This window comes from Echinops telfairi, unplaced genomic scaffold (genome assembly GCF_000313985.2).
Source record: "Echinops telfairi isolate 266 unplaced genomic scaffold, ASM31398v2 ScPeMD7_23;HRSCAF=83, whole genome shotgun sequence".
NCBI lineage: Eukaryota > Metazoa > Chordata > Mammalia > Afrosoricida > Tenrecidae > Echinops > Echinops telfairi.
The window spans coordinates 48,165,611-48,192,693 of NW_022103920.1; the positions used below are offsets into that span (position 1 = coordinate 48,165,611).

A 27,083-nucleotide genomic window follows, 5' to 3' on the forward strand; every position below is an offset into this window, starting at 1 on the left:
CTCTGAACCCACAGGGGTCTCTCGGAGTCAGCATGGACTCAGTGCAGTACTTGGAAGTGCAAAGAAACCACTCCCGAAACCTACTAGCTGCAGAGTCTGGCACTTGTACCAGTGGTAAGGTGATGGTCCAGTGGCTGCCTCACGACCTCACAGCAGGAGCATTCCATACGCTTTCCAGCTTTGTGGACACACACAGGAAATATGGATGAATACGAAGTTTCCCTAAAATCTAGATGATGAATTTATTTTGGAAAACGTAAATGAAATTGTTCTTCTAGAATTTGCTTGTGGCCACACTCTATTGCCATGGCCATGTATAGATGTTATTTTACAGAGCTCTGGCAAAAAAAAAAAAATCAAGTTTTGGACTGTGGAAATTGCTAGCAAGTTTCAATGGTGCCATAACTTGGGCCACTGCTCATCATTGTATGCTGACTAAGAAAGCCCTTAGTTTTTGGAAACCGTGCTCCTCGGAAGGAATATATCAGATATACTCTAGGAGGGGAATGGAAATTGAAAGCCGAAGAGGAAATCAGCTAAGCGAATAACTGTGTGAACAAGGAGATCCAACACCTAAGCAAGCGTGGCTCCGAGATGAGCCACTTGTAAAGTGTCTAATGACAGTTTTGTGGGTACGGGCGGAAAAATGACAGTTTCTAATGACAGTTTCGTGGGTATTGGTGGAAAAACACAAAGCTTCTGGGTTTAAGCAAAAGGCAGTTTATTCACAGCACTGAGTGTAGCCAAGGAATATTTCTGTTAGCTCTGTTCCTGTGGTACTTACATAGTTTCATGTCAATTTGATATGCAAAAGTGTAGGGGTGGAGTCTAGTCTGTCCATCAGGTCACAGGCTGAAGGTACCTCCTTGTGGGCGTGGCCTTCTCAGAGGAGGATCCTGGGAACCTCTCCCTCCCCCTCTACCTTCACTTTCCTGCTGACGGATCCTGGTTGCTGAGAACCCTGTGATGATGCTTCTGCTGCCATTGGAAACACATGACTTTGCCCCCACTGGCCTGTGATCTTCCTGTGTTCTACATCATTGCTTGTGACTCCATGAGTCTGAAGAAAGCCTTATGGACTAGCATCAGGCTTAGGAACTTGAGTTGTACTGGGCTGGGATGTTTTCCTGTATAGAATTACTTCTTGATATAATTCTTACACATATATTTATGTCACTGGATTTGTTTCTCTAGGCAAGGGGACCTCAAACTTTTAAAATAGGGGCCAGTTCACTGTCCCTCAGACACATTGGAGGGCTGGACTATAGTTTAAAAAAAACTATAAACAAATTCCTATGGACACTATACATATCTTATTTTGAAGTAAAAAACCAAATGGGGCAAAAACACCTGGCGGGCTGGATAAATGTTCTTGGTGGGCCACATGTGGCCCACGGGCCATAGTTTGAGGCCGCCTGCTCTAGGCAATCCAGCCTAACACAATTCCCTTTCCCCAGTTCCGACTGGACCATTCAAGGAAAATGCAATGTTTCCTGAACAGACAATACTGTGCATTGTCAGTTAGGAACCCAGAGAGAGAGAAGCCTCTGATCTACTATAGCACCTGCTCACACTCAATCTGCTCCCCCGCCACAGGGAGCCTAATCTCATAGGCACCTTGTGATGTAAATCTTTTCTAGGGAAGAAAATCCATCTATCTTTACTGCCCCGGAATGCAAACAAATCTCAGCAAATGCGCTGGTAATGCTTAGGCATGAAGAAACATCACCAATCCACAAAGATTTGTTTCCTAAGAGTTCAGAGAAAATTGTTGGACAGTGGTAAAAATAACCACTAGAGTAAGAAAAACAATAATCATAGCGACACGCTATGTAAGCCCTTTGTCTTATTCCAGATGGGGCTCCAGAAGATTTCTGGAAAGATGGACATGATTCTGTCCCTCGCAGAGGAAGACAGTTTTGCTTTGGAAGCGCGGGATACTCCTCTGCAGGCACATCGCTAGCTGGCGCTGCCAATGGATGAGAGTCATGCCGGAGCAATTCAGCCAGCACCATGTGTGCACGGCACTGCCCAAGAGGAGTGGGAAGTGAGTCAGTCACAAGATGTAAGACTTAAGCATGTCGTCAATGCAGGTACAATGTTCGCACCATGTTGGTCTTTACACGATAGAACCAAACCCACAGCCTTTGAACAGATTCAGACTCATCAGGACCCTGCATAAGACTACGGAGGTTTTGTAAGTCTTTCTGGGGACAAGACAGCCTCATCTTTTTCCCCGGAGCGGCTAGAGAGTTTGACCCACTGACCTTACCGTTAGAAGCTTACCTGACTGCGTCATCAGGTATCCCTATAGTGCAACAAATATTGCTTCCCAGATCTGTATTCAGTAGCCCCGGTAGTGCAGTGGGTTATGCAATGAGCTGCTAAGCACGAGGTGAGCAGTTCTCATCCGCCAGTCCCTGCTCAGGAAAAAATGTGGTCACCTGCCCCCACAAAGCCTCCGCAATCCAAAGGGGGCAGCTAGTGCTCTTCCGCCCCACAGACTCACGATGACCCTACGTCAATGTACGCTGACTTGATGGCCGTGGTGGGAGGGATGGCTATTCTATGGGGGAAAAGCATTTTACAATCTTTAGAATATCATTTTGATCACTGATCACTAATGCTAGATTTGCCTGTTTCTGAACTTTACGGGAGCTGAACTCACATAGTAGGTTTGCTTTCAGTCTAGTTTTCACTCTTAACGGTAGGTATGCTTTTAACCACATTCATATGCAGAGCAGTGGCTTGTTCATTTTCATATGTCTATGCCATTTTTCCCCTGTTCATTCTGGCTTGCTGTTTCTAGCTTTAGGCTACTATAAATAATTTATGTCTTTTAATGCACAAGTATGTGTATTTTGTTTGTTTGTTTTTGTTTGTGGAATACAATTCCTAGGATTTAGACATAGTGGAATTTGGTAGCTATTCCCCAAACGTAACCGTGTTTTTGATGAGTAAGATGGCTAAAAACCAAAAGCCATGGCCGTTAAGTGTTAAGGAATCAGTTTTGCCAAATTTAAATCCTGGCTCCACTCAGTATTAGATACACATTTATGATGAGTACCAAAATAAGTTTACTTTTCATGTAAATAATAATGAGGGTGATTTCCGTATCTTTGCTATTGTGAATATGCTGCAATGAACATGGATATGCATACATTTGTTTATGCCATGGCTCTTATTTCTCTAGGATATACACCTAGAAGTGGGATTGCTAGACCATACAGTATTTCTAGACTTTTGAGGAAAATGACATACAATTTTCCATAGTTTGTTACATGGTTTTTCAACAGCATATATGGGAGAAAGACAGGCTTTCTATTCCCATAAACAGTCACGGGCTCCTCGGAAACCCACAGCAGCAGTTCTACCCTGTCCTCCCAAGGCCACCCTGCGTCAGCATCTACTCGGCGGCCCTGACTTTGGTTTGGATAACGAATTATAAGAGCTCTAATCTCCGGGACAACTTTGCCAGCATTTGTTGTTCATGGCTTTTGTTGTTGTTCTGGTAAGTGTCATTTTTATAGGGCTGAGAGAAGGTCTCCCATTGTAGTTTTGATTTGCATCTCTCTGATGGCTGATAAACATGATCATCTCTTAAAAAATAAAAATTTTGCTGATTAAAAAAATATCATATTCTAAACAAACTTAAACAACAACGCATAGACACATGATCACAAACTTAGAGAGCTGGATGCCCCGAGGATTCTGTAGCCATTGAGAGGTTGCCCTGCGAGGGCAGGCTGCAGCTGGAGAAGGGCTCAGCTTCCCAGCGCCTCTGGGCTCTGTCCCCTCGCTGCTTGGTTTAAGCTTGCACTGACTGGCTGTCACTTCTAGAGCTGTGGTAGAATGACTGCCATTGGAGCAAAAGTTGAAGACTGCTTTCAAAATCAAGTCCTCTCCTCCAATCAACAGCAATGATACTAGATGAAATTACGTTTTGATTGATTTTTTTGTTCTTGTGAGTTAACAAAGACAGAATTTTATCATGACCAGGAAGGACAAAAGTTTGCCAGAAGAAAATGGATCCAAAGATCTTTAATATGACCATAATCTATGCCCCTAATTCTCAAGGAAGGAAAACTGGGTTTTATTGAAGTACTGGGCATCTTCTTTAGTTTTTACCTTCTAAAATACAGCCAGCCACAGGCTTGCTTTTTCCTTCCCTCTCCCATGGGCTTGCAGTCCTTCACTACTAACCCTCCCAGTTCTGTCACAACCATAAACACACCCCACGCCCTCTGTCAGCATTTGGATTTTGCCCTGTCAATCGAAACAGACTGTGACTGAATGGCTGCTCCTAGCAGCTACCATTTACTTCTACCAAAGCACATAACTGGATTAGTGGGGAAACAGCTGTACAACTCCTCTAAGCTTCCCGTAACAGCAGGCTTCCGTTGTGCAACAAAGCACAGCTCTGGAGAGTAGAAATACAGGGAAAGGATGAAGCCTTAGTGCTGACGTCTTCTATAGGATTTAAGCATAAAACTACTACTCTTGAAAAAATAAGACACTTTGAAATATAAACCTAAACATGAGAGCCGCCCCCCCAGCCCCTCCCTGACAGTTCTGAAAAGCTTTGGAAGTGTGTTGAGTAGATGGCATCTGACTCTTGATATGACGAGTGTGAGTTTAGAGATAAGGACGAAGGCACAAGCACCGGGGCTTTGTGGGGACAGAACTGCAGAGGTACTTCTAGGGTTCCTCAGAGGCTTATTACTATGAATCCTGGCAGCTGCAAAAGCTTAAAGTTACATTAAAGCATGCTTAGATTTCTAGCTTTGTAGAGAGAGGGGAAAAAAAACTAAACGGAACAAAAAATCTTGTGGCCATCGAGTCAGTGCCATCTCATAGTGACCCTAGAGAGCAGGTTAGAATGCCCCTGTGTGCTCCTTATATTGTAGCTGTTACGGGAGTAGAAAGTATCGCCTTTCTCCCAGCAAGCGGCTGGTGGTTTTGAAATGCTGACCTTGCAGATCACAGCCTGACCTTTCCCTGCCTGGATTAGGAGAAGATTCTGTTAGGATTCCCCTGTGAGTAATTGCAAAACCTTTTTCCTGGAGTGCCATCCTGCTATGTATTAAAGGGGCCCTCAGACAGGCAGGAGGAAGGATCTCATAGTTGGCAGTGCCAGGAGTGGAGCTAGTCCTCTCTACCTGAGATTCCTGACCAGTGAACCTCCTGGATCCAGCTGACAGGTACATCAGTGGAGCAGCAGCAGACCCAGAAGCCAGAGCAGGGAGCAGAGATGGACTTTCAAAACCCACGGAGCAAGTGAAGTGCTTGTGCAGGAGGCTGGCTTTCAGAGCGGGATGCCTCCAGGCACTGAATTGACGGAGTTGGCTCTGTGTCCCCCTGCGCTTAAACGGAATGTGTGAGGGTTGAGGCTTGTAGCAGAGTGCTGTGCTCTCTGGGCAGGTACAGACTTTATAACTTGTCTTGTTTAATGTACGATTTAAGTGCGTTTATTTTATTTTTTTAATCGTTTTATTAAGGGCTCATACAACTCATCACAATCTATACATACATCAATTGTGCAAAGCACATTTCTACATTCATCGCCCTCATCATTCTCAAAACATTTGCTCTCCACTTAAGCCCCTGGCATGAGCTCCTCATTTATTCCCCGCCCTCCCTGCTTCCCCTCCCTCATGAACCCTTGATAATTTATAAATTATTATTTTGTCATATCTTGCCCTGTCCGACGTCTCCCTTCACCCACTCGTCTTGCTAAACAACTCAATCCTGAATATTTCTCACTGACATTAAGGCTTGTTAACTTTCTTTATAAACCCTTTATTCATGACTTTTGTCTGTGAGTTCTGTGTAGCCATCGTAATGAATACTAGAACCTAAATCAGTGCAACAGCCTTGCTTTAGGATGTTTTTTTTGTTGTTGTTGTTTTTTTAATTAGCAATAATTGCGCCTCGGGTACACCTCATTGCCTATGATATTGCCACTGCTCAAAGCTAGGATGTTGTTTTTAAAGATGCAATCTATGCTTTGCTTTGAGCCCCAATGTTATTATAGTGTTCTACTGGAGCCAAAAATATATTCAATTTTTGTCTAGAGTTGTAGCCTACTGTCATCACAAAATTGCCTACAGTTTTTTTTAACTAAATTTCATTTTTCGTGATTTATTTACTTCAGTGATCAATGCTTACTAGCTACAGATAGAAAGTCTAAGAAGGTTCTTGAGAAATAAAACTTTAGTAAAGAGAACATCACAGTGTCTATTGTTTCTTGTGTCACTAAGTATAATATACTTTAATGTCATATATGTACTATGTACTATCATCCTACCAAATTGCTTTTCATTTAGAGTATAATAGTATCGATGAGTGGCAGGTCTCCTGCTACCTGTTTAAGCTTCCCTAAATGCATGGAGATTGTGAGGAAAGCTCTTCTTTCTTATTCATGACTTTCATTACTCCACCCAGCGCTACATCCTGTGGAATTCAGTTAAGAGCCTGATGTGGAAGTGCACAGGAGTCAGTAAGGGAGACAGAAGCGCTCCTCAACATAGTCCACACCGTCAAACGCTCACTGACACTGCTTGTCAATTCCGACTCGGCAGCCCTGTAGGAAAGGGAAGGACGCCCCAGGGGGTTTCCAGCTCTTTCAGGGGTGCACACCTTGTCTTTCCCCTGCGGAACAGCTGGTGGGTTTGAACTGGTAACCTTGTAAGTAGCAGCCCAATATGTAAATATCTGAGCCGGTGAGTAATAGACAGCTACCAAGTATTGAAAGCAGGAGACGAGAACTTTCTGATTTATTGCAGGCCAATGCAGCCGTCTCGTACTCACGGAAGCCACGTTCACGAAATCATCGTCCGACAGGGTCTCCAGCATCTCTGAGACGGAGGTGCGGATCAGTTTCAGAGTCAGGCCGCTGACACTGCCACTCCTGCAAAGAGATAACCGGGCCACGTAGTTTACCACAGATCAGATGCACGACACCACCCACCAGAAGGAAAGGTAACTTGTGCACTGGCTCCAGATAATTTATATGATATCCACATAATTTGGTATTTAAAAACCATATTAGAAAAACCCAGATATTTTGGTAACATCGAAATCATGAGAAAGTTTTCCTTTTATTCCTACTACTATTAGTATTCTTAGCTAAAATGTTCAACATTATATTTCACATGACCATTTTAAGAAAATGTGGATCCCTAACCCCCAGCATAGCAATCAGATGCAGGGTTTCTGAGATCGCAAGTCCAATGGGAACAGACAGACTCATCTTTCTCTCTGATTAAAGGGTTTATTAAGGAAGTGAACAAGCTGCAACGCCAGTGAGACATTTTCAGGGTTGAGCTGTTCATCAAGACAGGTTACAAAGTCTATTAAATTGTCTGACCAATGCCCAGAGAGCAGACCCTACCTGCTCTGCTTCAAGTCTCAACCCTCAGACATTCCCAGCAATGCTTATTCTACACCCCCACCAGGCACCCTTGAAAATAGGAATGCACGCAGCCAATCCACTCATTCAGGAAATCGGTACTGAGCAACAGCTCTGCTACTGAACGGTGAGGTCTACAGAGGTTATTAGATTATTAGACATAATCTCAACCCCAGGAAGCCCCTTTTCAACTGGATTAAAGCAATATTTAGAAAGTAACATAAAAATTGTGATAACTATGGAAAACAATGGATTACTGGTGGTGTAGTGGTTACCCCTCAGGCTATGATCAGAAAGCTCCGCAGTTTGCAACCACCAGACACCGTGGGACAAACGTGGGACTTTCTAGGTCTGTACAGAGTTACAGTCTCAGAAACTACAGGGTCCATATGAGTTGGCATCAACTTGATAGCTGAAAGTCTCTCTCTTCTCAATACACCAAAGGAGGTCATCTGTAGGGTCCAGTCTTCATCCTTTTGGTCACTCTATATTTTGTGATCCTTGATAACCTTTCTTATGTCCAGGGTTCCAATCCTCAACGCTACAGATAAAACCCACACCTGCATTGCCAGCTCTGGACATTTTGTCAGTCTTCGACTTCTAGCTGTCTGCGGAACAACTACAGGTTCAAATGTCAAAAACATCAACTTCGTTTCCTGCTAAACCTATTTGCCTTTCATCTTTCTGTTCTTGGTCCTAACTGAAGTAGACATCAGTCATTCAACCTTCATAACCATCCAATTTCCCTTCTTCACCTCCCTTATAATATGATGCTCCCCAAATAGTCCCTTAACCCTCTTTCCTAAACCCTTAATTAATTAATTGCTTTTGGGAAAATAATTCCGTTTATGAACAGTAACGTTTACTTTTTTTGTTTGACCAAATTTCTAAAACTAGATTGAATTAATAACGAAGTGCCAATCATAGTCCTGGTAGCACTGTGGGTAAAGTGTTGTACTGTGAAACACAAAGTCAATGGTACAAACCCACTGGGTGCTGTTTGGGAGCAAGTTGAGGCTGTCGGCTTCCAGAATGACTTGCAACCTGTAAAACTCTACACAGAGCCACTGTGAGTTGGAATCAACTCAAGGGCAATGAATTTGTTCCTTTTTCTAAGTGCCAATTATGTGCATCTACCTGATTTTGTTTTTGCTTTTTCTTATTCTTATTTTGTGGTACTTTAGAATTATTCAAAATGGAAAGCAATAGTAACTATTCAAAAAACTCAGCATGAGAACCATGCCTTAATTTGAAATTCAATGTTATTTTCATTTTCAGTGAGATTGTTTTGCTTGCATCTCAATAACTCATTTGTTTGAATATTTAAGTTACCTTAGTACTCCTTGTTTTTTAAAAAATGTTTCACTAACCAATCATATATTTCTCAATCTCGACATATTACAGCAATTATAAATCCTCTTTCCCTCATCTTTTAGACTTTAAATAAAGTTGTGACATGTAATACTTACACATCAACCAGAATAAGCATGTCTTTCGGAGATGCAGCTCCTTGAATGTACCTGAAACAAACACCATTTAAACATTTTTTTTCCCCTAGTAAATCATCGCATAGAGAAACTGAGTGAATCTCTTCCTGATCTCTAATATAAGACCATTTCTTAGTAAAGACGTGCTTCCAATTTTGTCTCCATAGAATAGTGGTTCTCGACCTTCCCAATGCTGTGGCCCTTTAATACAGTTCCTTATGGTGTGGTGACCCCCAACCGTAACATTATTTTTGCTGCTACTTCGTAATTTTAATTTTGGTACTATTATCAATCGGGCGGCCCCTGTGAAAGGGCCATTGACACCCAAAGGGATCGTGACCCACAGCTTGAGAACCGCTGCCACAGACACTGCTCTTTCATTCACATTCTGTAGCAACTTGAAGAAAAAACAACCCACTGCATTTACTAGATGTAGAGATGTCCAGAGTCTAATATTTAAAATAGATTTTTTTCATTTTTTTAATGTTTAAGCATGCATTTTAATTCTAGCAGAAAGAAAAACTTGTGGAAGACATTTTATTTGAGAAAAAAGAAAAATTACCCCAAACTCCAATTTGTTGATGTCATTGAATGTTGCTCTAATGAATAACACATGATGTCAGTTTTTTAGAACAAAATAATAATCATAGATAAGTGGCCATGAACTTGTATCAAACACAGTAACTAGATATAGTGGATCACGAGGTGTTTTCACATAGAGCTCTATGCGATGCTATGCACAGCTCTCAAAGGTCGTCCTGTCAGAACTGGCCAAGAGGCAGTTCAGAATGCTGCTCCTCCAGGTCACCTCCAACCCTAGAGGATCAGGATCTCTGTGTTCTGAAGGGATTCTGCGAGAGCATATGCAGATGATTCTGGAGACAGACAAACTGAGACTGCCGGTGCGAGACCCAGAGCTCCTGTAGCGGGACACAGCGATCAACAGAGGCTGCCGTCCCAAAGGAAGGGGTGCACCTAAATTCTGGTCTCGGGTCAATTGGAGGTCTCTTTCTTCCATTGCTCCAGATGCTGCAGAGATTTTGAAGCACGTGTCACTTTGTTTTCAGACAATATCCAGCACAATTAGTATCATCCAAGGAAGATGTACTGTTGATATCTTACCTCCAAATTTGTTTCTCTCAATTGCACTAAAGGAAGGCAAAGCAGTAAGGCCTCAGAGATTGTCCCCTGGAAGGCAATCTCGTTTGCATCTAGCCTTGTAAACACTGGTGCTGCCATGCTTCTCAATGAGAAGATTAGAAGGCGGGTGTCAGTACCCCCATGGCACAACGGGTTAGGTGTGGGGCTGCTAACCACCAGGTCATCAGTTCAAACCGACCAGCTGCTATTGCCAAAGAGAGATGAGGATTTCTGCGCCTGTAACGGTGTACATAGTCTTTGAAGCCCTACAGAGGGTCACTCGAGTCAGAATTGACCTGATGGCAGTGGGATTCTTCTACTTGATACTCAGCTTCTAAGTTGTCCTCAGAACAACGACTTCCTGAACTCAAACCATATAATGCTGTGGCCTTTGCTCAATGACCGCCGGCTCCACTTCAGGAAGCTGGTGAAAACTAGCCATTACATCGAGTAGACCTTCCTGTCAACTAGACTGTTGCTAGGTGCGATGGAGTTGGTTGCAACCCTGTGCACAGCAGAATAAAGCCATGCCCGGCCGTGCCATCCTCACAATTGTTCCTATGCCTGTTGCAGCATGGCAATTACAGCTGGGATATTTATCCAAAAACAAAGACAAAATCTCTCACTGCTGTCAAGTCAATTCTAACTCATTGTGACATGAGCGGTCAGAGAAAATCTATCCAGAAGATGACTGACTGCCACATCTCTCTCTCCCGGAGAATGTGGGGAATTTGAACCACTGGCTGCCTTTTAGTGAGCAGCAGTGTACTCCTCTTGGGATGTTTAACAGGACACTCAAAAAGCCAGGTACATGCTTTTAAAATCAGCTTTGTGCTTCTCACAATTTGTACAAACTTAGGAAAAAGTCAGAAATAACCTAAAAGCCCAATAATAGGGGGTTTCTTAAATAAGTTAAACACATATTTATTCTTTTTAAATGTTGCTGATTAAGGGTGCCTCTTCTTACTCAAATACACTAAAAGGTATTTTCATGAAAGGTAGGTTTCAAAATAGTACTTGTGTATAATATGAACACACTAGGAAAAAAGATGCATCCATATCACATATGAGGTTTTAAAGCTCTCATTAAATACAGGTTTTCATAGTTGTTTCACAGTGACTGCAATTATGAGCTTCCCATTTTTTTGAGTGTCATGCTATGAAAAGTATTGCTTTAGTAGTGTGGAACAAATGATGTTTCTTTGGGGAAAGATAAAACCTAAACTGTACGACTCTTACCTAGGGGCCAGTTCTCATTAGTTCACTGCCAGAGGCAAACTACTTCCAACTGTGTCTAGTGGTTCGGTTAGAGCACTCCTGCAAGCAAACCCGGAGTCTTTCAGTAGCAATCCCCGGCAGCTAAAAAGACTTAGAGCTGACATTGGATATAACACTTAAAATAGCACATTTGAAATGATTTGGGTAAATCATTTCAAATACAATGTTATCATTCTCCCTTTGACTGCAACTATATTCTCCTTTAAGTAAATATTTATTTTTCAATATAACAAACACCAGAGTTCTTTAAGTTGGCAATATTCATTCTAATAATAAAATAGATTCACTCTAACTTAAAAACAAATCTTTCATCTGTTTCATCCCCCAAAGTACTTACCATGGTCTTCTGCGTACATCATAAAGGTCAATCTTATTCGAAGTCCTACTGTTATCAACCCATGGGGAAGCTAGAGGGAGGGAGTGAGGGAGAGAGAGAGATTAGTCAAAATAACAGATGTGTTCTACAAAGATAATGTAATGCCGATAAAATTATAAACATCATAGATACATAATTTCATTTATCTATCCAACCAAATCCCAAATCAAGACTCTATAGGAAAGAGTAGAACTGTCCATTTAAGTTTCCAAGGCTGTAAATTTTACCTGGGCAGAAAGCTTCATGAACCTGACTGCTGGTTTTGAACCGCAGACCTAGTGATTAGCAGCCCAGTAATAACTCACCGGGCCACCAAAACACTCCTTCATTTATTAACAGCAGTGTAAAAAGTATAATTTCAATTGTTCTCTTTCTTAAAGTTGAAAAGAACGTAGCACTCAAAAAAGAATCAGTGTAAATCAATTATCTCACATTATCCCAGAAATACATTTTACACCATAGGTTTTTTACGGGGTGATCACATGGTTGATTTACCAGTGTTTACCAGAGGCAAGTGTTTACACATTTTTTTTTTCCATCTCTAGTAAATACTTCAGGAGAAGTTTTATTTTCCACTAATAGAAATAGTGCTTTCAATCATTTAATGCTTATATTGACATAAAACCACACTGTCTTGGTCTGTATATAAGAAGTGATGTTTTGCTTGGATGGGGATTGTTCCATGTAATAGTTCAAATTTGAATCTTAATAGGCACATATTTGATAAAGATGATCCCTGATAGTTCAGTGGGTTAAATGTTAGGCTGATAATCAAAATGAAAAGTCAATAGTCACACTTGGAAAAAAATGAAGTTGTTTCCACCCATAAAGATTTATAGTCTTGAAAACTCTAAGGGGCATTCCTATTGGGTCAATGTGACTTAGGTTGGGTTTGTTGTTTTCAGTTTGATTAAGACCATCCCACACTAAAGTTATAATTAAAAAGTTAAACCATTTTTATGAAAACTCAATACAAATGATTTATCTTATATTTGCAGTATATCAGGTAATTCAAATACAAATTCATAATATTTCTTATTTTGTAGCAATGATAAAATAGAATTCAATTGTACAAATTGAATTTGAAATTTGAAATTCAATTAATTAACTTATTGTGATTAAATCTATTCTCTTTTTAATTAAAATTATTTACAACACATCCAAGCACAACCCAATGGGGAAAAAATTAGCAAAAGCTGATACACTAGATGATATTTTTATGTGTAAGAAGTTCCAATCACTGAACATGATTAGTTTTATTCTTCTTGGGAAATTCTCACTAATTATTTGAATAACTTTGCATCATAGTCAAACTTGCCTTTTTATTGAAAAAAAGATAAAGAGAAATTTACTAAGGCTTTATGTCGATAAGTTATTTGATTTGAATCGTACCTCTAAAAACCGTTTCCTGGTGCTTGTACCCATAAGTTTGATTCAATTTGGAAAGTGCTCAGTTGTCGTTTCAAGATGTTAACGAGGCGAGACCAGATTAACATGGATCCTAAGTCTCAGCACTTATGAGTTCTTGCAAGGCAAGAAGAGGCACAGACACACACACACACACACACACACACACACACACACACACACACCTGAGGCAGGACCGTGTGAGCAACAACACAAGTCAAAGACCGCCAGGTAATCAAGAAAGGCACTGACATGGCTAAGACCATAATTTGGACTCAGCCTCCAAAATTATTAGAAAGAAAGTCTGCCTTCTGTAAGACAACTTTCTTGTGTGTGTATTTGTTTTGGGCCAGCAATAAGTAACTAAGACATTTGTCAACTGAAACGATTTAACCAATTAGGATTTGTGGAAATATATAAATTAATACGCCTTCCTTTGACTGTGATTGTTTTTCAGCGTATCAGTGGCTCTTGTGAGGTGCTGGATGATTGGTTTTTGAATCATGGACAATCAATGAAAACACTGCTTTGCCCTTGGCAGAATGGTTGTTATGTTGGGTCCCTGCGTTGTGGCCTCTGTGTCCACCCACCTCCTTGCGGTTCCCTTTTCCTGCTGATCCTCCACCAAGCAGGACGTCCTTCGCTAGGACTGGTCTCTCCTGACGGAAAGTTTCACCACCCCTGCTTCTAGGAACATGCTAGCTGCACTTCACTTTTAAATTAGTGATGACAGTCCAACGTAATCAATTCATTTATAATGACTAAGCATCGTTACATACAGCAGTAAGTTCGAACATAGCAGTTCCGCAACAACATTCACTGATATAGTCAAAACTACTGAAATGGTAAATCTTCTTTAATACTTGCAATTCACATTTGCAGACCCAGGGAGTCTTCCTACCTTCTAAAATCAGATGAGAATGCTAGAAAACATCAACTCTTCACTTTCAATCACCCCTCCACAACACCAGACTGTCTACATCTTGGTAATAACTAAATTTTAAAATAAATTGCATTCTCCTTTCAAGAGCCCTCGTGGTGTAGTGAGTTAGTTAAGTATTCTGCTGCTAACCTCAAGAGGAGCCGTTAGAAACCAGTAGCCTCCCAGAGGCGGAACGATGGCACTGCTCCTGCGGAGATGCACAGCCTCCGAAAACCAACTCTGTCTGGAGGGTCTCCAGGGGTCGGGATGGACTGATGGAAGTGAGCTATGTGCTACTTTCAGTACACGGTTCTGCGGGACATATACTGACTACTGCATCTCAGCTCCAAACGCACCTCTTTTGTCTGATCTGTGAAAAGTGAATTTGTCCCTTTTAAATATTTTGTCTCCACCAGATGGAAAGGTATTGAGTGAGAACAGACTTTTAGCGTCGGCTTCAGAAGGGTCTTGCCTCATGTGCAGCTTTTTGGGTGTCCAGCTTTTGCAGTGCACATGCATGTCCCAGTTTCCCAGACCTCTGCTCCTATAGTGCTTGCTGCTTGCCCGAGCCCCGCTTCAGCAACACAGTGGCTTCTATTACTAGTCTGGCAGTGCACCTCTTGGTCAGCCCCTCTCTACCGGGGGGGAAATGCTTGCATTGAAGAGGCGCCGATAGGACACCTTGAGGCCTCGATTTCCAGCAAGTTTTACCAACGTGACACCAAAGCTCCTTCTCTGTCATTCAACAAATTGTTGTTCGCTGCTACAGAACTATCCCCTGACTTGTTCTCCAATCCAGGGCAATCCTATGCACAGGGGAATAAAATGCTTCCTGGTCAGGTGTCGTCCCATGATCAACTGTGGATCCAACCTTGGGGATTCCCACGGCTTTCATTGGCTGAATTGTAGCAGTAAACCATCAGGTCATTCTTCTTCTTCACCCATCTCTGTCCAGAAGCGCAGATGAAATCTGTTCAGCATCCTAGCAACCCCCACACCACGGCTGACAGACAGACAACTGGTGCGAAGCACCGAGTGGGAACCACAATAAGTGAGGACTGTAGTGTGGACTGCCTTCCTAGTCCTTTGCATAGTGATTATGATATATGAACATATATATTATTATGTTATTCTATGTTCTTAGCCTTCTCATCCTTCTTCTCTGTATGCCCCATTTCTCCATTTCTGGTTATAATTATTGATTTGTTAAAGTAAAATTTCCAGTTTTTAAATATTGTGTTTTATTTCTCTTGTTTGGATCCAGACTGAGAGAACGGCACAGGTGATGTAAGACATGGAGATCCATTACCACTGTAAACAGTTACCGCCTCAGAAACCCACAAGGGGGGAGGGGTCACGAGGCGTCAGCATGGACTCAATAGCCGCATAATACATTGGAATTTGAAAATGTTTAGGTTTCTCAGTTCTTTATAAATTGCATTGATCTAGTTTTTCTCATTTCAGTATTACTAATTGAAATTAACTGTGATATGTACTTCCTTAGACCTTTATATTTGGCCTTTCTTTAAAAACATGAAATGGGACTTTAATTTACACAACATGAATCATTAAATTTTAATATAGTTTATAATCTTAGATGATTTATATCTTAAATAATATTGTCTCAATATTTTCAGAGATATTTACTATGATAATATCCCCTTGATTATCCTAAACCATGATATTTATGTTATGAGAAAATACAATATAATTTCTTTTGTTATTACTAATTAATATCTTGTAAAATCTCAATGTGGCATTTAAATGGTACATTATTTATATAGGCAGTGCATTCCTGAACGTCATCATTAAAGGTACTATTGATTATTAATGAGGATACTTTCCCCTAGTCAAACATTAACTGTGGTCATGTTTTTTTACTAAACTTACTAGACTTCAATTGTACTTCCTGTGATTTTATCAAATGATCGATTTAATAAATTGCTTATCTATTAACTCTGAGCAGTCAAACATGAGGTAGAAAAATATTTGCAGTAATTCCCCGATGTGACAGGCATTTTCTACTTAATATGACATCAGAATGGTAGCCGAGTAGCGTTTATGAGTTGGGCTGCTATCCGGTCAGCAGTTCGAAATCACGAGAGACAGACGAGGCGTTCTACTCCCGTCGAGTTACAGCCTCACACGCGCAGGGGCAGTTCCACCCTGTCCTGGGGGGTGGGGGGCACGAATAGGCATCGACGCCAAGGCAGTGCGTTCTCAAGAAGGAATGAAGCGAATAAGGATGCACCGAGGAACGGTTCTAGGTCCAGTCATTTCAAATAGTTATTTGCTTTTCCAATTAACACGGTCAAATGCACTTTTCTAATTGCAAAGCCTCCGAATATTTAGTTTCATCTTTTTAATTCAAGAGTTTCTTTTTAAATCCTACTTAATTATAAATTCGACATCAGATCCCTATGATGCAAAGCTTCCCTACATGTTTCTCCTCCTAATCCCTACAAAGACTTCTGAGAGCATCATATTCCAGGCACACAATGTCGGCAGCATTTTGTCTATTCATTAAATTGCAAACATAAATCTGATCATCAAGTCCACATAACCCGCCATTCATAAACTTGTAATCTGATACCATTCCTTTGTGGTAAGGAACACACTGGATTTGCTGGACTCCCAGGCCTTAGACAGTGCTTGTTGTTTGCCTGTGTTTTATTTGATGCTTTCCGTTTGGATTTTCTATTTCATTGGCTTTATATGCAATCCAAAATTTAAAAATCTCTCCTATGGCATTAGCCTAGAATTATGACTTCTTTTTCAAAATTTCTGTTGGGAATTTTTTGCCATAGCCTGTCTAGTTCATTTGATATTTAATGATGTGTATTGTGAAATACAAATTTCCTGGCAGCCGGAAACCACAGATCTTGCACACAGAACACAGACTTGTCACAGTCAACATGGATGCCGAGTGCGTGTGCTGGCGTCTCTTCTCACGCGCTGATTTAGGAACCCAGCCCTGCTCTCCTGGTTCTTCTCTGGGCACATGGCCCTCCGACCATAAGACTAACCCGTGGGCAACATCACAGAAGAGGACGTGCCTGGAGAACATCCAGGAAGCACCCTTAAAAGGAGAGGGATCCTCTCTTCAGGACCAGTGGTGAGAGTGGTGATACTTTGAGGGTGGAGGGAGGGTGAGGTAGAAAGGGGGAAACGATTACAAAGATCTACATATAACCTCCTCCCTGGGGGACGGACAACAGAAAAATGAGTGATGGGAGATAGTATAAGATATGACAAAATAATAATTTATAAATTATCAAGGGTTCATGAGGGAGGGGGAATCAGGGAGGGAGGGGAAAAATGAGGAGCTGATGCCAGGGCTTAAATAAGTGGAGAGTAAATGTTTTGAGAATGATGAGGGCAATGAATGTACAAATGTGCTTTACACAATTGATACATGTATGGATTGTGATAAGAGTTGTATAAGTCCCTAATAAAACGATTAAAAAAAAGAGCGAGGGCTCGTGCTCTGTTCCTGAGGGCAGAATGCAAGGAGCAAGAGTGCACCCTAAGGTGGAAGTCACAACGAATGGCAGAGCAGCAAGTGGTATCTGTGGACTGTGACCACTTTGAGGTGTCTCTCCACTGCCTTCACACTATAGAATGCACATTAGCCAGATGTGTGTGAGAAAGAAATGTCCACAGTGTTTGTTACTGTTTTTATAGAGTTTCTATACTTGGGAAATCAACTGGCATCAAGTCGATTCCAACTCACAGCCACCTGATCCAGGATTTCCAGGACTGTAACTCTTACAAGAGCAGACAGCTTAACCCAGCGGTTCTCAACCTGTGGGTCGTGACCCTTTGGGGGTCGAATGACCCTTTCGCAGGGGTCCCCCAATTCATAACAGGAGCAAAATTGGTTCTTCTTGAAAGATACCAGACATATTTTAAGGTAATTGATCATTGAAAGTGGTGCCACTATAAAGAATATGGATATTGAAATGTCATTATTGTTGTTAGCTACTATAGAGTTAACATTAATTCCTGGTGACCTTACATACAGGTCCCCCCTACATTCTTGTGACATCCTCACAATCTTTAGCATCTTCTGCTCTCATGCATTGCTCTCTCGGTTGTGCCAGCTCATCTCACTGGGGGACTCCTTTGCCCTCACTGGCCTTCAACTTCACCTCCTGCAGAGATGGATTCTAACTGCCGTCTTTACAACAAGTAAGTTGGGTAATGTTCGGTGGTGATCCAGAAGTTTTCATTGGCTAATGTTCTGAATTCGATCATAAGGCCTTTCTTCTAGTATGTCTTTGTCTGGTAACTCTGCTGAACCCAATTCACCAAGGTGGCCCTCCTATTCGACATACTGGTAATATTGCTTCCAGGGTCAAAGGAACACACAAGCCAACACAGTAAGATAAACTGACAAGGTGGTAGGATGTTTAATTGTTACCACTTTTTTCCCCCATAGTGGCTAGAAAGATATCAAATGTTCTCTTCATGTTGAAACTATTCAAACTTTTGGATTTTCTTATCATATTCTATTTGATACTTAAAATATTGTTAATCTACAACCCAAAACAATCAGCTGCCCTAGTGGGGGGAAAAAAGGAGCACAAGGTGCAGTGTCAACGAGCTCTTTTGTGTTTCGTTCAAGCACAATGCTAGCAGACAGAATAACAAGTAAATACTCTTAGAGTATTTAAAACGAACTCAAGAAATAATGGGTATCTTTATTGTTATTTTATGATTTTGAAATGAACAAATGAGGAGAGGCTGAAGAAGGAACAAATGGTTAAAAGACATTGAGTAAATGTCATACGCAGATGAAGTAAATCTTAAGTATTTTTTGTTCTTCTTTGCTTTTAAGGCAACTAATTATCTAAAAAGAGTAAGTGCTGTCTACATTGACATTTCAATGAGCTACTGATTCCTAATTACAAACCCAATTACTGCAGTAAATGGGACAATTTTAGGAGACATTAATAGGTGAAATAAGTAGTTTATATCTTTAGTTTCTATGATGCATACGAGTCACCAAAATTTATAGCTTTGAAACTAGGTTTAATAGCTTTAAAGTTATTGTGTATATGCGTAAAGAGGGCTTCTAAAGCAAAGCATCATCAGTTACATAGATTTTCTGAGAAACACACTGACTAGAGTGGACCCACTAGGCACTGGTTGCAGGTAGAGCCTTGCCATCCGTGTGACTCATGGATGACCGGGGAAAGTCACGTTCATCCAGCAAAGCCGACTGTAGACCTTGCTAACACTGCGATCATTCCCCGAAAGTCCCTCTCAGTTCTCCAGTGTGCCTCACAGCTTGGTCCATTTTGAGCTGTGGGAGCTTTTCCTCAGTGTTGTTTCAGAACTTTTTAAGTAAGTTCACATTTCAGCTGTGTTTCTCAGGACATCTGGTCATGGTGCCACTTCAGGCTGGCCAGATTGGAGGTACCAATTAGTCCAGTTATTTTGTCAGGTGCTTTGATCTAAAGCAATGTTGATGACTATACAACGGGGGTGAGGAACATCGCATTCATGGGCCATAGAAGGACACAGAGGGACATTCTTTCTGTACGAAGCAGTGTGCTACGACTGCCTTCCTTACATCCTAGGGGAAGGTGATAGAGTGCTCTCAAGAAACACTAAAGTCCACACTCTCATTAGACACCTATTGAATAAAAAGCACTTACCTGGATAGTACCTGGCTAGGCCCGTGGCACTGCCAAACACCTGCCACAGCAATGTGGGGTCTTCCTCCCGATTTTTCTTGAAAACTTCATCTAAGGCACTGGTCCAGTTTAGCTCATTTAACACAATTGTTGCTAACAAAATGAAAAAGTGAAAGGAAAAAAAAGAAAGAAAGTTCAATTAGTTAACCTTTATAATTAACAATACAATCTGCCTGCATTTACATGTAAAATAATAATAAACCCTTGGGTCGATTTACCTATTGAACTACTCTAAACCCATGGCTATCCAAATGTTTAGACGTGAAAGTATTTCCTCAATAAAAATTGTGATGATGTTGTTTACGATGGTGTCCCTGTTGACAATATGGGTGGGCAATTCTTTGTTGCGGGGGCTGTCATATGCATTGTAGGATGTTCAGCGGCAGTTCTAGCCTCTATCCACTAGATGCCAGTACTATTCCTATAGCTGTGAGAAGCGACATTGCCCTGGGTCCCTGGGGCACAGAAACACTCCTGGTGGAGGTCCATAGCACACAGCAGAGATCTCCTGACGGATCAGGGCTCGATGATTCGCTCCTTTCTCCTTAGAGGTAATTCTGAGGAAACTTACAGAACAGCTTGATGTACACTTTGATAACCAAAAACCTCAGCTTTGTGATTTACTAATGTAAGATGGCCTATTACTTCAGTTAGAATATTTGCCGTTGATCATACCTTATTGACAGTGCCCTTACAAAACAACAACAAAACACATATTTTGACAAGGGAACAGGCTTGACAATATCTGGGTGTGAAATAGAAACTCTGACATCTTATCAATGACTTTATGAAATACAGTTAGTTTGTTTTTTCTCTTTTCTGGTTAATTCAATAAATAACTAAAGCATGATGTTCATAGGTCATTCATTTGATAGTTGTTTATAATTACTGATTGAGTCTGGCTAAAGATTACAAATAATGCCACTCAGCACAAAGAAAGAGAAGCAAATGTAATTTTGGATGTAATATGAGCTAAATAGTGCAAAATTCAAAATTAGGTATCTCCATAATCTAACATATTGAATTTTTAATTAGCTTTCAATATTATATTCACTTCACACAAGAGATGAAATAGATAATCTCATTTTTTCATATTTAATAAAGTTCCATGCTGCCAGCAGATTATCAGATTCAGACAGTCTGCATTTGAAATTATCTATGGCAAACTTGAATGTTGGAAACATCTTAGGATAAAAATGGACATTGTTGTTTAATGTTCTTCTATTCGTTTTGTGGCCACAGCACATAAGGAAACATTAAACACCTGGGCAGGCCATTCACAAGACTTTCTAGCAGTAGAGGAAAAAGGAGAAACAACAAAAGATGCAGAGTGCATGCGGTTTTGTTTCAAAGGGTATAATTTCCAAGAAAAGGAAAGCAGTGACACAAGAGGATTGTCCCACTGCTAGGGGACCGGCATCTTCATGCTGCTCTCATCACTGATAACTAACAAGGTTTTCATGTTTGTGGGTGTGATTACTTTCAGAGAGATCAGTGTGGATGTGTGAATATTCATGAGCTGGCTCAGGTCCATGGTGAATCTGAGAAACTAGTGAATTCATATTCAAAGGCATGATCCAATAAACATCAAGTGGCCAGTTATATAAAAATTTATATTCACAAAGATAACTGGAACTGATACTCACTATTCATGAATATTTATATTAATACACAAAATATCAGAAAAAGGACGTTTTCCTTTTCTTTAAACATTCATGAATTTATAATATCATAGCAAATAGATAATGATGCTCATTTATGATCAAAATAGATTTCATTAATATCCAAACTATTTTATCTTTTCGATTTCCTTGACTCTTAATCCATGTTGAGTAACAACTAACATCTAATTAATTTTATTAAAGCTGCATTTGGTTCAGAGCCTCGTTTTTCTTTATCTAATACCTTATCAACCACTAAGTATCAATCAGGTTCTAATATGCTGATTATGAATTATGAACATTGTATTATAATATGAATATATATTTTTTGCATTTTGTATTTTTTTGAAAATTATCTTTTCCAGATCAGATAAGCTTAGGTTGATATTAAAATGGTTTCCTTAAAGTGTATTTGTTTATAAGTGAGCAAAGCGCATTTTTAAAAATTCAAAATAATCACTTAACACACTTTAAATTTCACTAAAAATGGTATGGTCTGCCTATCAGGTTGGCAACATTTATAAAGTCTGAGAATAGTAGGCGGCAGTCTGTCAGAGTAAAGAAAGCTACTTCCATGTCTCAATGTACCATTACAATGATTTTTGAATGTGTCCATTATTCTATAAGCCACCATCTTTATCTGTAAAGCTGTTTGTATAGCTATAGCCAGAAATCAAAATTCAAAAACTTAGGTTGTGAAACAAAATGAGTTCAACCTGTTGCCCAAATGCTGAATCTTTGAAATCTACTCTTATCTGTGTATCTATCATATGTACAATTGATTCAAATCAAACTCCTGAGGGGGCTAGCCATCAGGATCACGATTACTGGTTGGTATAGGGAATGGCGGTTGCCAAAGTTTGAGAGAAAGCTTCTTTGGTGTTGGTGATAATGTGCTAGTGATATTGGTCTTCCAGTTATTTGCTGGGGTATATTCATTTTGCAGTGTACAATCCTGTACACACAGAATTTTTGATATTTAGCATTTTAAGTTGTATTTCAATAAAAAGCTTGAAAGTGTGTATTGAACTTAAAATGAGCACAGTCTTTAATCCCAAACTCTCACATCCCTGTGAATAGACCATGGTACCCTGGTCCTTATCAAATAATTTTAAACTCAGATGCATTTACTCAATTATTCTTTTCCAAACCCTTAAAATATGAAAAAGAGAAAAAATTGTTGCCCTAGGAAAAATGTTTCTCCAAAATTACATTGAAAGCTGCAATAAGAGGAAAGAAAAAAAATTGTAGCATAACCAAAATATTATTCCAGCCCTTCTGTGGTCATTTGGGTACGTTTTCTGATTAACATTATGAATTATATGTTACTGATAGACATTGTTCTTATTTTCATATCCTGAAATGAACAGACTTGTTTCCTCCTTATCCTTGTAAAATTAAGCAGCCGATCCACAATGACTAAGGTGTCCAACCAGCCCCCAATTTCATGTTCCTGGATGAAACTTACAGTCTCAGAAACGCACAGGGGCAGGTCTCTCCTGGTCTCCACCCTATTAGTCAGGATCAACTCGAGGGTAGTTATTGAGTTATGCGACATAACTTGGGATACACAGTGCTGAAATAATTGAGCAATATGCTGAAGAAAGAATAAAACTAATGCAAAATACCTGCCTTTCAAAACTATTTATCCCATTTCCTGGATCGGAGTCTCCTCCTCTACCACTTCCATTAGCTCTTTACACACATACAAGAATAATCGCTTATTCTCTCATTTTACGTTCCCACTTAAACCTGTAAGTAGAGTTTATTTAGGAGATTTTATTTTAGTAACTATTTTGACTATAACTGAGTAAAAGTCCCCATGCATTAGGAAAGCAAAAACTTGTGATTAGGAGGTTTTTGTGGGAGTTTATGTAGTTCAGATTGTGCCTTTTTGTTTTTTATCTCCAGTAAATATGTTTAGTCATTCCTATTTTCCTGACACTACCATACCTTAAGTAAAATATACAAAATATAGCAAATGAATTTCTATTTTTGGGATAAAATAAAGCAGGACCAACTTCCTCAGAAAACGAGTTATTTTGAGCAAATGTTAGCCTGGTTTTATGAAATGGTACCGTGTCTGCATTCAAGTACAGACCACTTTGATAATAATAATGGTACTCTAACTCACTAAAATGCTCACCATATTATAAAGATGTTTTGATCTGTCACTACATATTTAAAGATTTCTTAAGTGCAATCATTATTTTATATGTCACAAGTTATATTTCAATGAACAAAGGAAGATATCAAAACTTAAAGGGTTTTATTTTTACCACTTATTTGCACAAATTTTACCTTTTAATTGTATATATTCATTTAAGAAAGAGCTATGCATTTCTAGAAAGTTTGTATTTTAATATTGTTTTGTGTTTTGGATTTTCAATCATCTATTATATAAATATATCCATGCTGATCTTCTCTTCCTCCCCTCCACTCGTATTGTTTTACTATATTAGTAATACTATATTAGTAGTGTTATACGTTACGTTTTTCTAATGCACTGCTTGAACTGATGCTAGATAGACAAGAGTGCCTCTTAGGTTCTTAAATAGATGACGACAACCTAGTTCAAAGCCAAGCTAGCCTTGAACTTAGCCAGATACTTTACAAAGACTTTAAGAGTAGGAGTCCTCATTTTCCATCATTTAAAAAAAATATATCTTCATCTCGGTTAGAAAAATAGTAGATTAAAAATAAATCTTTTATAGATGGTCCAAGGCCAGTCCTACTGAAAACAATGAGTACTGGGAAGGAAACCTTGACTCTGGGACCTCTCTTCTGAATAACAGGGCTTCACTGAAAATTGATTCAGAATACCAGGCATGCATCTCTATTCTCCTTATATTTCGTTTTCAAAAACATGGCCTTGGTTTTCAGCAATTCTCTTCTTTTAGAGTACTCTATTGTTCAGCCTGGCTTCTTAATGTAAGAAAGGAAAATCTAATTTGTAACAACACAAAAGAAGTGCCTTACAGTTGGTGCTAATTCTTCTAAAATGCATGGTTCATAGAGCTGTATCTTGCTTATGATACAGAATGCAGCATCCTTGACAAGCTCTGAATCCAATTTTCTTCTGCAAACTACAACCGATAAAATGTTACTCTATTGCTCCCTTTTAAATTGTGTTTGAATATATTTTGTTGATTTATTCAGGGTTTAGAACTTCACCATGCATCAAAGGCACTATATAACTTTATATGAAAAAATTTAAGGTTATTTATAATCTCAAAAAATGTTAACTACTCCATTTTCTTGGGACAGATATATTAAGATACCAGAGGAAACCCATTTGTTATTTCCTTAAAATATAAAATGAATTTGATGCACATATAAAATATTATGACTGATAGATATTAAAGCTCTTTAAGAAGATGGATATTAATCTTTTCTGTTTAACAATGTTAAATATCATACAGTTAAAGTAATAAAACTAGAGAGCTGGTCACAATGTTTACTACACTATTTTCCATATCACAAATAATAATATTCCATTATAACAGAATGTATTCAAGTAAACAAAAACATGTATTAAGAAAACTACTGTTTCTAACAATAACAAATAAAGTGAGTTAAGTACTGACTATGTGTTTGCAGTGAACGATTTTCTATCATCGTTTAACTTAACTCTCAGGATGACACTTTTAGTGGGATACTAATATTGCCTTTTATTTGATGTCAAAAATAAAACCTATAAAAGTTCATTTTTCAAAACAGTGAGAGTGTAGACAGAGCACCCAATCAAGTGCCTCTCACATCCTAAACAGCCCACTGTTTTGTGCTATTTATTTCTACATTTTTATTTTATGTGTTTCTCTGATCAGCTAGAAATTCAAATATTCAAAATAAAGTCCCCTATACAACTAGAATAGTGATTCTCAATCAGAAGAAATGTTTATGGCCGGGGATATATGGAAAGGTCTCATGATGTTTTAGATTCGCATGGTCAGTGAAGTGCTATTTGCTTCTAGTAGGTATAGGCCAATTTTGCTGCAAATATTCTGCGATACGCGGGACAGCCTGCCTCTTGAAGCCACTTCCTCCGGAACAAAGTTGTAAAACTCTGCTCATTTACAACTATAAATGGAATGCAACTGATCAACCGATCAAAAAAGAAGCAATATTCCCAATGAGTAATGTCAATAGAAGGCAGCAAAGCTTCTGGGAGTGAACACAGATCTATTTTAATATATTATTTCATAAATATATTATTCGTGATATTAAAACAATCATGGCATTAGGACTGGAGAAATTCTCCTTAACCTCTCGTACGCAGATGACCTGACTGTGCCCGCTGAAAGGGCTTGATGTGCTCACGGGTGACGATCAGAGAGTACAGTCTTCAGGACAGATTAAACTTACCCAAACGGAAGCAAAAACTTCCCCAGCAATAACCGGGCCAATGATCAACATCATGAAAAACTGAGACAAGATTGACATTGTCAAGCATTTCTCTCTATCTGGGTCAACATTCAATGCCCATGGAAGCAGCAGTCCAGATAGCAAGTGAAGTATAGCATTGGGTAAACCTGCTAAAATGACCTCTTTCTAGTCTTAATGACAAAGGTGTCACTTTGACAACTGAGGCACGCCTGGCCTAAGACATGGTATTTTTAATCACCTCTTATGTATGCAAAAGCTGGAAAATGAGTAAGGGAGATCCCAGAAGAATCGAAGCCTGTGAATTATGGTGTTGATGAACAGGTTTGAAATTGCCCATTAACGACCAGATGATGGGGGGGGGGGAGGGCGGTCTATCTGGGAAGAAGTCCAAGCACAAGGCTCTGAAGAAGGAGGGATGTCGACCTTTCCTCGTGCGCTTTGCTCACGTCATCAGGGCCCAGGAGATGGTCAGTGAAAAAGAGGAAAGCCCTCGGGGACGGAGGACAGTGGCCAACAGGAGCTCACAGGACAACCATCGTAACGCGAGGTGAGAGGCTGGGCAGTGCGGTTCTGTTGGGCAGTGTCACCTTCAGATGGAACCAACTAGAGGGCACTAACAACAATACGCTCTTTACACTATATTCAAATTTGAGACGACATTTTATCACCATTTGGATTGGTCAAATTGTCACTTTAGTCCCAGAAACTCTAAGCACTTTTCTCTTAAGTAAATAAGCAAATAAAAATTCAAAGCCAATGTTTTAGTGCCGTAATTACCATCCCATTTTATGAAAGCTCACACAATGTTAAAACTTTAATAGTTTTTAGAAACAATGAGAAGTTTACATATGATTCTAAACTGAATTTATTTGATCTTTATAGCAACTGGACATGTTAATACCATAGTAAATCAGGTAGCCAGTTAAAGAGCTGCATTTAACAGATGAGGCAAGCCAGATGTCTATAATTTTATTCATCAAACCTAATCTCCAAAAAGAAAAATGTTAATAAGAAACTCACTGATCCAATTAAGAACACAGACAAAAAGCATCCACTTGAAGGACTAGACAGTGTGCATAAATATTAAAATAAATGGACTCTTTCTGTGGATTTGGTTAATGGAATCTCATCTAATCCTAGTTTAAATGAAAGATTAATAAGGTACAGGGAGATGGGAGATCAAATCTAATCTGTCTAATCATGCCTGAGGCATCAGAGAATCCACCTCCCACTGAGGAGGACAGAGGGAAGGTATCAAAACACACAAGGATCCGATAGGAAACACGCCGTATTCCGACAGTGAATTTGGTGCA

General features: G+C 39.7%; 1 protein-coding gene and 1 non-coding gene across 2 annotated transcripts in view; both read right to left on the bottom strand.

Moving 5' to 3' along the window:
• The window catches only part of CACNA2D1 (calcium voltage-gated channel auxiliary subunit alpha2delta 1), a 408,675-nt gene that overhangs the window by 112,283 nt on the left and 269,309 nt on the right, over positions 1–27,083 (bottom strand). The window contains exons 7-10 of the mRNA XM_045288646.1: positions 19,685–19,816; positions 11,654–11,723; positions 8,881–8,931; positions 6,811–6,910 (exon numbers count right to left, since the gene is read on the bottom strand). Coding sequence (XP_045144581.1) covers positions 6,811–6,910; positions 8,881–8,931; positions 11,654–11,723; positions 19,685–19,816 — 353 coding nt within the window. The remainder of the gene's footprint in view (positions 1–6,810; positions 6,911–8,880; positions 8,932–11,653; positions 11,724–19,684; positions 19,817–27,083) is intronic.
• LOC115869324 lies at positions 5,834–5,975 on the bottom strand. The gene has a single exon (XR_004046132.1). It is a non-coding gene; the product is annotated as a U4 spliceosomal RNA (small nuclear RNA).